The sequence below is a fragment of the Nestor notabilis genome, unplaced genomic scaffold, assembly GCF_000696875.1.
Source record: "Nestor notabilis isolate BGI_N333 unplaced genomic scaffold, ASM69687v1 scaffold28454, whole genome shotgun sequence".
In the NCBI taxonomy this organism is placed as follows: domain Eukaryota; kingdom Metazoa; phylum Chordata; class Aves; order Psittaciformes; family Psittacidae; genus Nestor; species Nestor notabilis.
The window spans coordinates 1-13,492 of record NW_009925584.1 but is presented as its reverse complement, the minus strand read 5'-3'; the positions used below and the strand labels follow the sequence as shown (position 1 = coordinate 13,492).

General features: G+C 51.6%; 1 protein-coding gene across 1 annotated transcript; it reads right to left on the bottom strand.

Annotated features, from left to right (window-relative positions):
* Positions 1-415: 415 nt before the first annotated feature.
* CTSD (cathepsin D) lies at positions 416-13,339 on the bottom strand. The gene is made up of 8 exons (XM_010013132.1): positions 13,186-13,339; positions 10,907-11,030; positions 9,162-9,280; positions 4,960-5,159; positions 3,706-3,828; positions 2,377-2,521; positions 1,348-1,446; positions 416-680 (listed from the first exon to the last, which is right to left on the bottom strand). Exons 1-8 carry the CDS (start codon positions 13,315-13,317, stop codon positions 519-521), a joined length of 1,104 nt encoding a protein of 367 aa, XP_010011434.1. The 5' UTR covers positions 13,318-13,339; the 3' UTR covers positions 416-518.
* Positions 13,340-13,492: the final 153 nt, after the last annotated feature.

Below are 13,492 nucleotides of genomic sequence, written 5' to 3'. Positions count from 1 at the left end.
GCCATCCACTCCCCCACTTCAACAGTGAAAAGCAAGAAGTAGTAAATAACGTGCCAGGCAGCCTTCCCCGTCCGTCTCCTCCAGCTCAGAAGCCCAAAACCAAGAGCAGCTGCACAGCTTCTCTGCAGAACAGAGGTGTCAGGGGCTGGCTTCAGCCAGCTGCCCTCCAGGGAGGAGACCAGGGCTGGGAGATGCAAGAGGGTCTTGTTCAGCTCTGAGAATCATTCTTCAAAATAGATACTGGAAGACCTAGCAGTAAAGCAAGGGGCTACTCCAGCTGGAGTCATCAACTAGAGACCTCCCAGCACCACTTACTCAACAGAGGGGAAAAAGTAGCTAGCAGGACACTAATGACTATTTTCCATGTAATTTTAAATCTAGTTCCATTTCTTTTTTTTTTTCTTTTTTTTCCTTTTCCTTTCCACTCACTGGATTTCTAATCCTGGTAATCTTTCTCCATGGCTTCTGTGCATGTGTGGAAGTATGTGTGTGGCAGAGGCAGTGGAGGGGACAGGCGTTTAGGCACATTTGGCAAAGCCAACAGAGTCATTATCACGGTCAAAGACAGTGTAGTAGGGACCAATGAAGACATCTCCCAGGATCCAGAGTGGGCCCCCAGGGGGTGGGACATCCAGGCCTGAAAAGCCGCTCAGGCAGATGGTCTCTCCTTGTACAGAAACCTAGACAGAAGAGTGAGAGCTTCAATTTCTCTTGGTCCTCCACTTCCCTCACACTTGCAGGCTCAGCAGTAACGCCTGCCAACACTGGCTGTGCTTCAGCCTCTCCCAGCCTAAGATCCACTGCGTGTTGCAGAAGTAACTCCCAAACCACTGTTCTCATGGCTTCAAACCCAGCTCCCCCTCCCACAGTGCTTAATGCAGCAACGCGTCAAGTAAACCTGCATGTGCCCGTAAACCTCCCAGCCCATGCAGTGCGCTGAATTAGAGCCATCACTGAAATTCTGCACAAGTTGATTCTGATGGCTTAAATGCCAGACTGGTGGCCTCTGCTATGGTAAGGCTAGCCTCATGGCACCAGAATCCAGCAGGAAAGGGCAAAATATTTATAGAAAGTGATACAACATTTTGCCCACCCTTCCTCTCCCATCCTGCCATCCCTCAGGAGCATCATGCAGGGATATTGTTCCTGCAGGACTCTGGTGAGGGTGCCTGGCTCCATCAGCAGTGCCACCACCCCAACATTTCAGACTTTTTCCACAAGTGCCAGCTCCAACTTCGCCTTTGCTGCTCTTGTGTTTTGGATTTCATGGTTGAGGATTGAGTGGAGGAGGCGAAAGTTAGGCCTCAGGGGAGAAACACGGGGCTGGAAAAAGCTGCCTGGACATACCTTGAAGACATACTGCTCTCCAGTGAGCTGGTAGCGCTTTCCTCCTAGTGTTAGTGTGACGACAGGCAGAGATGACACCTTATCACAGGGAATCACGTACTGAAATAGTAACAGTAAAAGCTTTAGATGGCAGTTCCCACACCCTCATGAAAGGTCTCCCTCAGTCACAATCACATCTTTATTGTAGTTTTTCCCCAAACCAGCTCATCATGCAGAAGAGGCTTGAGCTGGGGTAAGCAGGCTGCTCCCTGCCCAGGGCTGCAAGCTAAGGGATCAGAAGGTTTTAGAGATAGAGATGGAGCCAAAGGTTCAGCTTTTGGCTCTGCTGAGCACAGGGCATAGCACCCAATAAAGCAGGGCTGGGGGTTTTTGCCACAGAAGGGGGAGACATGGCTCAATGCAGCCTAGAGACATAGGGCGCGACGAACAGACAAAGCCAGTTGAATTAACACTGGCAAATCTTGCAGAAGGTGGCAGGTCTAAGCTGCTGCAGCATGGAGTCTCCAACACTGCAGAAAAGACCTACAAGTGCTCATGGCTCTGTGATTTAGGAGGGGTTTCAGAGAAGAGAATCGGCCTAGAGGCTCCTTATAATCCCTGTTCCTCCACAATTTCAAGGAGGAGAGATGACCTTGTGAGATTAGCTACGATGGTTAAAAACTTGGCAGAGAAGGGTTGTCATTTGCATTAAATAAAGTGCCTCTGGATTCACATTAACAGGAATCCTTGTCCTCAGCTGCAACTCACACCCATTCTCCCCTGCCTCCCAGAGATGGGTGACAGAGGTAACTCAAAGCCTCCCAAAGTTCAGGGAACCTGGCACTCTACTGACAGCATGCGCAGGGGGGTGAACACTACCCAGGATCAAAAGACAGAGGGGTCCCTGCTATGCCAGGGGCTTTTCCATGAGCACAGGCTGGGACTGGTGAGCAGAGGGAGTAGAATACCAGGGTCTCTAGAAGGATCTGGGTGGACAGCAGGACATCAGTGCCAATGACACAATGGCCCACTCTCACAACCTGGCCTCACCTGGCCTTTGATGAGTGGTTTTGCACCGATGGCTGTCTGCAGCTCCTTCACTTCCTTGGTGGGGCCAGTGATGAGTGAGGTTCCAGTGTCCACAATGGCCTCGCAGCCCCCTTTGCACAGGGTCAGCCCGTTGGCAACATCCACCCTGGGGAAAGGTGCCCAGACAGAAGACAACTGTTAAGAGTCCTCCCAGCAAAGGCTGCAGGAAGCAGAAGGCAAAGAGTTGAAGATGCCTGAGTCTGGGCAGTATGCAGGCATGCAAGGGAGGGCTGCCACAGATGCCCAGGAAGGACAGATGCTCGGAAATACTGATGCAGCACCAACTTTGTGCACAGACCCCCTGGTTTTCCTTGTCTGCTCCCAACTGAGCAGGTGCCTTGAGGTGTTACTGCGTTTCTGCAGAGAGCCTGGACTGCTGCCTGTGTACCCTGCCTGCCACCTGCACTCCAGAGCAAGCATCACAGCTAATGGGCACATGAGCAAGCTAAAGGCAATGCATTAGGGAATTTTATGACCTGTGCTACTGTAAAAAGCAAAGGGTTAAAGGGGTGGTGTGACAGCTGAGAGGGTCATGGGCAAAGGAAGTGTTCCTATATGTCGAAGAGGCAAGACAGGAGCTGCTTGGCTTCCTCACCCGCATCGTATTTCACAGAAGTGCAGATGGATAAAACCTTCCAGACAAAGGTCTGCCATGCTTTGCCAACGAGGCAGGGCTGGGAGAAGATGAGAACTGAAACCCCATGCTGGGGTGGGATGCAGTCCCTGGGAGAAGGACACACTCTGATCACAGGCTGCTTTTAAGTTCCTATCACGTGGGAGAGCTCAGAATAGACCGCGGGGCTGGCGGCCGGCAGCTCAGCTCGCTCTCCTCCCCTCTGCCTCCAACAATGCACGTTGATTGCCGCGCCATGCCCTTCAGTCAAGGGCTGGCTTCCTGAGGCCTCATCCTGCTTCTCCAGAGTGTGCAAGTGAGCCCTACGGATCAGGCCTTGTTGAACGCTAAGCAAAGCTGGGGTTTAACCCGTGGGGCTCACCCTGCCTGCAAGGAGGACATGCCAGTGTTTTCCCCTGCTTCACAAGGCAGCAGGTGTTTTCAAGGGTCAAACATGAAAAAGAGGAAAAGATTTTGCAGAACATCTCCTGGTGTTTTCTGCCTCTTCTTCCCTTCCAGCAACAGCCTTAGGGTGGGATTTTAACCTGATTTTTTTTGGTGCAGATGTGTTTCAGGGATAGAGAGGATTCCTTTCTGGGGAGGGTCTCAGCCCAGCCCCAAGTGTGAGCTGTCTGTACACGTCCCCACGCATGTAGTCAGGTGGAGAAGGGACTTACGCATCCATGTGAACCTGCCAGTAGGCCTTGCGCGTGACATTGACCCAGCTGAAGTCACCGCTGTAATACTTGGGGTCGGTCCCTCCCAGAAGCAGCTCACCACCGGGCTGAGCAGTGGGATCTCTGAAAAGTAAAACAACCAAAACTGTGAACATCAGGGTTAGGGTGGGAACACCACCCTCTGCATGCCCCCAGACTACATGCCAGGGTACTTAGTGGTGAAGCAGTGTTAACAGCATTGGAGACAGATGACTTACATTGCACTATTGTATGTCAATACAAGGACAGATACTGTGATAGGCTGGGGTGAGGAAATGGGTAATATTTTTTACCCAGCCAAAACATCCCGCAGCTTTTTGCCTACTGCTTTCTCACAGACACCTGTAGAGACTCGCTCTAAGGAAGTAAGTAGGACAGAGAAGGGGAATGCCAAATAGGAACTGAGCACTGACACAAGGGATTCCCCAAATAATAAGCTTGTAACAAGCATCCGTGGCAGGGCTGGACATGGCTGATGCAGCGTTAGGTTATCTGCACTCAACTTCGCACCAGCCAGCAGCCTCAGAAATGAATCCTCAAGGTTACTGTCAGATAAAAGCTCACTGCCAAGCAGATGGGAAGAAATATGGTGATGGGGGAGGGCTGGCTTTGAACAGCTAGCAGCAGCCTCTCTGCCCTCCCCACTCCTGTGCTACTTTTTGGACTGAAGTAGTTCAGAGTCACCCCTGAAGTGCCAGGAGGGTCCTGGGGGAGCAGCAGTGGGTGGGAAGGCACTGGGAGGCACAGAGGATGATTTCCCCGGGGGTGAGGAGGTGTTAGCCCCATTGTTAGTGATGACTGGTGGGGGACACGCTTGCCTGGGAGGTGACACTGCGGTGGCCACATGGGTCATGGATTTTGGCAACACACTGGGGCTAATAGGGACTGCATTAGCAGTGTGCCATCTCTTGATCAAAACCCTGTTTATTTTCATTTCCCTTTCCTCTGAAAGCAGCCCCCATCTCTTCATCAGTTGAGAAATCCAGTAGCAGATCTACCCAGCATTTTATCAGTAAGCTTCTACTTCCCTTCTTGTTTCAAAGCAGACAGCAGATGAAATTTTAGCTTGACTGCTCCAGCAAGGAGACCTTGCTGGAATCTCCCCTGTAGTGCTGGCCATGGTGTGAACCGGCACATGGGGAGAGGTGCTACACACAGAGAAACACCCGTCTGGGCTTGCCCTCACAATGATAGGTCTGCCAAACCCAACACTACCTGTTCAGGTAGAAAGAGAAGATGTTTTTCTCAATCAGCTTCTGTTCCATGATGTTATCGAAGAAAGGGGTGACCTTGTCCACAGAGATCCTTGGGAATGCCATGCCCAGGATGCCGTCGAACTTGGCCGCAATGAATGTGATGCCTGGCTGTTTCACAGCCTCCCCAAAGATCTGGTTCTTGATTTTCAAGTTACCAAGCTGAGGGGAGATGGGGAAGGAAGGGAAAAGCAGATTGTAAAGAAAACTGACTCATGGGACCAGGATGGAAACGGGATCTCACTTAACACAAGCTGTAGTGTGTCCCTCAATGCACTGCCACACTCCTGCCTGCTTTCACCCTTCCATTTGTAGGCAGCTGCAGAAATCAGATACCCTGGTAGCACTCTTCTTTGGGAGGGAGCGGGGGGAGGCAGGACACAGGCCACTCTGGCTGCACAGTGGCACCTCCCGAGTCCCTGCAAGCCCCAGCATACCCTTGAGGACTGGAGCCCCCCTTTGCTCTTTGCCCATCTCACTCAGCCCTTTCAGCCTTTTGCTGGGTTCAGGCCCTAGCTATGCCATTTTTCAGCTCCTCCTCTTTGCACAGAGGGGCCTATATCACTTTGTCCCCCCCTACATCCCTTCCCCTGTCACCTACTTCATCCTTTCCTCCCAGCCTGAAGTGCTCTTACGCTGCGCCTTTAATCCTCAACATCTTCTAAGCCATCTCTGTGTCCTACCTCCTCGGGTGCTGCACCCGCTCCCAGCTGGGAGCACAAATCCCTCTCACCTCTGCCAACAACCCCTGTGATCTCCCCTACATAAGAAACAACCCCAGGATATTGCTGCATCTCCCAGGAGAGCCACTGGCCTGCAGAGACCTCCTATGGGAGGGGAGAAGACCAAGGCAGGAAAGCAAGGTTGAGTCCAAAGCACGAAAATAGCAAGTGGAGTACTGTGAATGCAAAGGTCACCTCTCTTGCAGCCCTGAGAGGGACCAGTATTCCCTACTGAAAACTGAAATGCCTTGCAAGGGCAGATCCCCAGAAAGAAGGAGATTGCAGAAAGCAGGATAGCTGGGCTGATGGGGAGCAGGAGCTGGGTCCTGGCTCTAGCAGTTCAGGAGGTTTCTGAGCTTCTGGCTGACCACAGGCAATGTTATCATCCATGCAATTTCAACCTCTCAGCCTGCAGCTAGCAGTACTGTAGTGAACAGGGTTGGACTGAAAAGCTGGTGTCTCCTACCTGATGGCAGATAACGATCACTGTAAATTACTAATATCCCCCTAGGGTTAGACAGCGCAAGGCTGGGATGCTGGCTTTAATGGTATCTGGAGGCTTGTGCTAGGAAAGGGTGATCGAGCCTTGCAAAAGCTAAAAGCCACAGAGCCGGATGTGGGGTGAAACAGCTTAGAGCAATGTATCTGCTCACCGGTGTGCATGTGGTAAGTGCCCCAGTTGCACACCACAGGTTTACAAAAGCCACAAGCCCACCACTCAGCAGTGCTGGTCCTGCAGTGGCTCAGGAAGTTCAATAAAGCTTCCACTTAAAAATAATTAAAATGCAATGAACTGATAAAACTGACAGCCAGGTTTGTAGCACACCCCAAGAGGGAGGCAAATACCTACCCAGTGGTGGGGTCCCACTCTCTAGATGCCACCACTGCAGACTCTGCCCATGCTTGGACCTCAGCAGAGCTGAAGCCCAAGAGCATCTCTAGCAGAGTGCTGGTGCCAGGAGACAGATCCTTTGTGTCCGTCCCTCGCCACAAATGGAGCAACCAAAAATCACTACCAGTGGATGGCTGTGTAGTGGCCACCCCCCTGCACTCTGCAGGCAGGAGTCAGCACACTGCAGCTCATCCAGCCTCCTTGGTAGCACTCTCAGCCAAGCAGGCAAGCACCAGATGGTAAAAGGAGATTAGAGGCGAGAGCCTCCATGGCTCCATGGTTTGGTAGCAGCGCTTGAGGGTCCCCTCTGCAGAGGCACAGGGGAGAGGTGAAGAGGGGGATGTCATGCAGGGTGTATCTGCACTGCAGCCTTGGGAGAGACCTTGGCCCCATGGCCAGTGATATTTCCTCTGCTGACCTTTAAGGACATCCCAAGGTCAGGCTGTGCTAAAAGGATGAGATGCTCTAGCAGCAGAGGGCTGGCTGAACCTGCTGGTCTTTGGAATATGAGCAGCAGCAGGGAGTGCAGTGCTGCAGGGCATCATTCCTCCACAGAAGGAGAGAGGATGCTTGACATGAGCTTGTCACCCTCTCCAAAAAAACCTTCAGGGCTGAGGGACTCTGGACCACCTGGCAAACAGCATCTTTTGGTCAGATGTCACCGCTACTGCAGGCTGCTGTGGCTGCTTCCACCCATTGGGATGGCTGGAGCCAAGAGGGTCACCCTAAAGGCTGTTTCAATATCTGTATTTCCAGACTACACCCACCTGGGAGCTCGCCTATAGGATATTGTGCAGCAGAAGAAACATCTTGGTGTTCAAGCTGAAGGTCCCTGACCCTCTGAGTTGTCCCTGCTCCTGTGTCCTGCAAGCATGACACTGCTCAGGCTCCATGCAAGAGGTTTCTCTTGCTTCTGGCCAGAAAGAAGCCAAATGCTACAAGCTGTGCTGGCTACCAAGAGCTATCCAGCTTCCTGAACAAGCTCAGGCACAAAATCCTTTCTCTGAGCCACGGGGAAGTAGAGAGCTAGCTAGGAAGCAGGCACTAGGGTAATAATTACAAACAAACAAAAAAAAAAGCTGTGATTTTCCTTCTGACTTACTTCAGCCCCTGTATTAAGCTGGCAAGCACCTAAACCAGCCCACACTTTCACATGAAAATCAAGTTTGCTGTTTGCCTTGCTGCCCCGCTCCATTACTGGTACAAATGCAGATGCCTCCACCTGCTCTGTCTGTATTTTGCAAACCTAATGTAAGAGAATCCATTAATGCTATGTACATGGTGCCTTCACTTGGTGAGCGCTGTGGGAAGGCTCAGATGGCTGTTGTTTCTCTAGTGGGGTGTTTATAACAAGTCAAGGGATGCAGGAAATAAATAGCATGAAACAAACCTTACAATCCCAAAGCTTCGTAGGCTGCAGGGGGCAGAGAGCAAAACCAGAGGTGCAAAGCTACTGGCAGCCCCTGTGGCTCTCTCCCACAGCCTCATTTGCACCTTTTCAGGGTTCCCTGAGCCCATCAAAACTCCTCTTTCCCCGAAGAGGGTCCTGCACCCAGCCTGAGCTGCTGGCATCTTTGGATGCAGCGCAGAGGCAATGGCTGATGCCTCTAGGTTACCCTGAAATTTTCCTGCTATAAGGACAGGCAGAAGAATGCTGCTTGTGTGAGCCACCCAATTTGGGCTTCTCCTGGATATTTTTCTTGATCCCAATATAATTGATAATCCAGTACTTTTCAGCTGAACCTAACACAGAAACCCCCAAATCTCTAGATTTATGTGCTTAGTCAAAACTTTTGCTTTGTTTCCCTGCTGCAAAGCAAACACATGTTCTTATCCCTGCCAGGAGACCAACCAATCTGGGAGCATGTGCCACTGATGGTTGGCAGCTGGCAAACTCTCACAAGCATCTGTAGTTAGGAGGCAGTCATGAAAGGTGCCTGCTCTTCACAGGAAACTCAGCCTTTCCTTGCTGAAAAGGAAACAACGGGAAGCAACCACCAGCAACCTCAATCTGTGTCCTGAATGATGATGATGACCCACCCTCCCAGGTGTTACACAGCATTTGCAAACAAAAGCACCAGTTCTGGACACGAGACCAGGATGGAACAGCAAAGAGCCCATTTCTGGCCAATGTTTGGGCAGCTGCTCAAGTGGAAGTTCACTACTGCATCGATACTCGCCAGGAACAAGCTGAATGCCACCAGCAGCATGTGTGGTGGTGCTGGTGTGTGCTTCAGCTGGGAAATTTCCAGGGTCAGGAGGAAGAGGGCTGAAGGGCTGGCCAGAGACTGTGTTTGCAGGCAAATGTGCATGGTCCACACCCTGCTGACCTGCTGATTAATACCTTCCCCCTTCTCTGCCTGCCTTGGTCATTGTCACTTCCTCCATTACCATCACCACCTCACTTCAAAGCACTTGGAAACACTGTGCTGAAGCACACCCTATGTGAGTAGGACACTCAAGAAAGGAGACCCGTTTAAATCAAACGGCTTCTAGTGCTCTGATGAAAGCAGGCTGGGGCAGCTTGGGGCAAGGGCAGTTGTTACTCACCGTGACAGTGTCCTGGCTGAGGAACCCAGAGAGGCTCCCTGTCCCGTAGTGGATGGCAAACTCGGTGCCGTTCTCCACATAGGTGCTGGATTTAGAGGCATCATACTTGTGGTGCAGCACTGCAGCCAGGGAGGGGGACATGGGGACATAAAACATTAGTGCTCCTTGATACCTAGGGTTTCCCAATACCTAACCCCACAACCACCCGGCTCATCTGGACAAACACTCAATGACGCGAAGATGGGACTGAACCCAGCATTTGCAACGCCCAGACTCCTTAACAAAGCATTTCCAATGTCCGGGGAATTACGTGGACAGATCCAATTTGGCTGTTAAATCGGCTTTCGCCACTGGGTATTAAAAGCCTAGCGACTATGTGGCTGGTGTTCCAGGGTGCATTAAGACAGCAGAGCAAAATACGTCTCCCTGTGCCGTAGAGAACCAGACTGGCTTTAAATATACCCTGCTCTGGGCATGAATATTTTCACTCATGGATTTTTATGTTTCTTTTACTAAGATTGGCTAGAATTTTTTTTTATATGGTGATTGTTTTTTGCACAGAGGCCTCAAAATAATTTTTTATTTGCAGACGAAAAGGACTTTCCCCTAATGTAGGCTGCTTTCCCTTTGGAAGGGCTGGGAACTGTTTTTATGGCTGGGCAAATTGCTCCTCCACAGATTCCTCCCGAGTCAGGAGCTGGGCAGTGGTGAGTAGCAAGCTTGGCCAGCCCAGCTCCATGGCTGCTCGCTGAGTGGGCAGACAGCAGCTGGGGACAGACCAGCTGAGCCCTGTGGAAACCAACACACTATAGCGGGACTTCCGTGGCTCGGCTGTCTGGATCCCAGCCCAGCAGGAGGCTGGGCTCATTGCATACTCGTGATCACATACCCTTTGATCCCAGCACCTCCTGCACCACAGCCTTGAGAAACCCGCCCCCCGCTACAGATCAGGAACACCCAAGACAGACCAAGTCTGCACCTCACCACCCTTCCAGCGTCCTAAATCTCATTCACGTATGCAAAAAGAAGGTCTGCCTTTCCTCTGGGCAACACAGGACCATACTTGGAAGCCCAAATTTCCTCCCTACTCCCAACGAGCACTGTGGGCTGCCTTTCATGGTTGCACTTGTTGGCTCCACAGGTTTCTCTGCTTCGCTTAAGTAGCACAGCCAGTACTTTTAAATGGCATTTTGCCATCACCGGGTTTGCCACCTTCAGCTGTGGAGGTGTATTGCACAGGAATGTAAAAAAAAAAAACCATAGTCCCCAAGACATTCTCATCTCATTGTGCCTACCTGGCTCTCATTAATTATAAATCCATAAACATGCATGCACATGCTCCGTGCAGCAACAGACCAGAAACTAGGGCGGTTTGTATCAGATCTGGCAAGAGGCTGATTTTTTTTCACCAGCCTTGCGCAATGGGGCAACAGCAGCATCAGTCTGTAATTTGGGGAGAAACATCATAACCTGTGATGCTGCTCCCCGGCTGCAGGGCTGAGGCTGTTAGGGAATGTCTGAAGCTGTGCGTGGGTGACTTGGACAGGAAAAAACAGGAAGGGAGTAATGAAGGATGGATGCAGGAGGTTGTAATTCCTAATTCCAACTCTGACCCTAAAGAGCCCATCAGCTTCTGGCAAGCCCTTTCACACTGCTGCCTCAGTTTCTCCTCTTGCAATACCAGGATCTGCATTTTGTAGGGAAGGAGAAGCTATCGAGCTGTAGCTGGCACCAGTGATACTTACAACAGGCAATGTCCAGCAGGTGACAGTGCACAGATGGCACCCAGAGGTTGGAGGAACCAGTATCAAAGACCACAGTGAACTTCTGTGGTGGGGTCCCGATGCCAATCTCACCATAATACTGGGCCTAAAAAGGAGGAGAAGGGAGCCATGAGTGAAGGCAGCTGGTAAAAGAATGGATTAAAGACTAAAAAATTCTCCCAGGATTGACATCAGCTGGACACTGCCCTCCTCTTGTTTTTATCAGTGATGGGCTCCCCGCCTTGATTCTTTGGAAAGGATGATCCCCTTCAGTGTTCATACCTCATTACAGCACGTGTGAAAAGGATAAACTGGGGAGAAGTGGGATGAATGTTTGTGGAGGAGGACTTTTGGGGCAGGGACACAGGGCAGAAGAGATCTGGAAAGGTCTGCAGGCTTGCATGTGGTTCACTACACAGGAAAGAAAAAAAGATGGGAAGAAGCCAAGCAAAACACCTGCGTTATTGGAAAGCTGAAACTGGCTGGGAAGTTGCCTCACTAGCAGGTTTGCAGAGGAACTGTGGCCTTTCAGCAAGCAGCAGCTCTGCTGCCATGGGTGGAGGTACAATGGCTGAGGCTTTTGGTATGTGCCAGTGAGTTCCTGGGATGGGGAGGAATAAATAAATCTGCAGTTGCAGGTTTCGGAAGACTTAGGAGGAACTGGAGGGAGCAAAGGGCATCAGCAACACTGCCAGAGAGGGAATTAGGGCTGTGGGGTGAGAGTTTGGGAGGATGAGTAGGGAATGCTCAGCAGGTCCTAGATGAACCCATTTTTCTCCAGCCCTCCTAAAAGGACAGAGAGCTGTGGCATGCTCAGTGAACAGCTGGATCACGGTCTGGAGAGAAGGCTGTAGCCTTTCAAACCCCCTCCATATACTTAATTAGGGGAAGGGAAGGAGGGAGAAAACAGGATTATCAAAGCTCCTGTGTGCTTAGTTTGCAAGGGTTGCTCACTGAGTAATTACTAATCCATTGCAATTAGCCATAATGGGGAGGCAGCACTTGCTTCCAGTGATTCCGTTGTTGTTGCTGGGCCTTGAAAATTAACCCCCAGTTTAGAGGCTGCACACGTCACACACACAGACCTGTGAGGGGTCCCAGGGGCTGGTGGGGACCATGTGAGACAGCCTGAGGGAGGTGGTGGCTTTTATCCCAACAGCTCCTCTGGCAGCAGGAGTTTTCAGCCAGGCCAGGAGGGACCCAGCAGTCCCTTATCTCCCACCACAAGCTGGGCTGGTCCCCCTGCACCAGCAGAGCAGAGCCCTTCTCTGAGGGGCAGCCTGAGCTGCGGTCGCAAGAGACAAGGCTGTGGCGCAACTGCTGGCACCCCAGCTTTCAACACTGCCGATTAAAACACCAGCAGCCCTTCCCTGCCCAGCCCTGGCAGGATGGTGTTGGCTGGGTGACAAGAGCCCCTGGGAAAGGGGAGCGCGGGGAACATTCTGAGTTTATGTCCAAATACCCAGTGCCAGTTTTATTTTGCCAGCCATTGCTCTCATCGCCACCCTCCCAAGAGCTGTGAGGGTACCTAGTGGGGAGCCCAGAAACAGGAAACCCCACACGTATCTGGCAGCTGGAGAAGGGCAAACTTCATGTCCTTTATCTGGCATCTCCTTTTATCTCCGTTTCCACCACGAGGGTCTCTTTGCTCCCTAAGCTGCTAAGAAGAAGGTGGAAGTGCAGGGTGGCTTTTCCCAAGGCCGTGCAGAAGATGAAGGATAGCAGGAGGAAGGGGTCCTGCATCCCCACACCCATAGCAATCTGATGCCCATTCTGAGCCCTCCTTCCCAGCCCCATGCTTGCTCTTTTATATTAATGCCCCAAGGAGTGCAATGTGATCTTTATGCCCCTGTCTTTGCAGAAAGTGGAGCCCAAATGGGCCAGAAGATGCTAGGAAGGACAGCAAGTGAGCAGGCCCCTATTTACAATTGTTAGTAACAAAAGGGAAAAGAAATAGGTCACAGAAGCTGCAAACTCCCACTTGGGTGGCAGTGAGTTGTTTATTATAATTATCAGTATTAGTATTTTTAGTTTAGCAATTAGGGAAGCAACTTTCTGCAACCACCCACTGAGCCGTGGGGGTGCATGAATCTGTCCTGCAGGATTAGCACCTCTCCCTCCTTCACCTTCCCAGCTGTGGCAGGATGGCAAGGCTGGCATGTCCTACCACCCCCCTGAGATGGGTACCCGCAGAAGTGACAGCCAGAAGATGCTGGGGTCTGCTGCCGCGGGGGAGTGGTCAGCAGAGGGGTACTACTCACATCCATGTAGTTCTTCAGGATCTCTGGAGTGGGCTCAGCCACGTCGCTGAAGCCAAGCTTGAACTTGAGGAGCTGGGTGAGGGCATTCATATCTGGGATCTGTCTGTCCACCTCATTCAAGACCCGCCGCATGGAGGGGAACTTGGTCAGGGGGATCCTGCAAGGGAAGAGCATTATTAATGGAGGTGGGGGTCTTCTGGAGAAGGGGGTAGCATGGCTCCGCCGAAACCAGGGGGGCGACCAGCATGGGGTGGATGAGGTATGGGCTCCCGCTGGCACCCCATGCTGGATACTCCTCGCTGTGCTG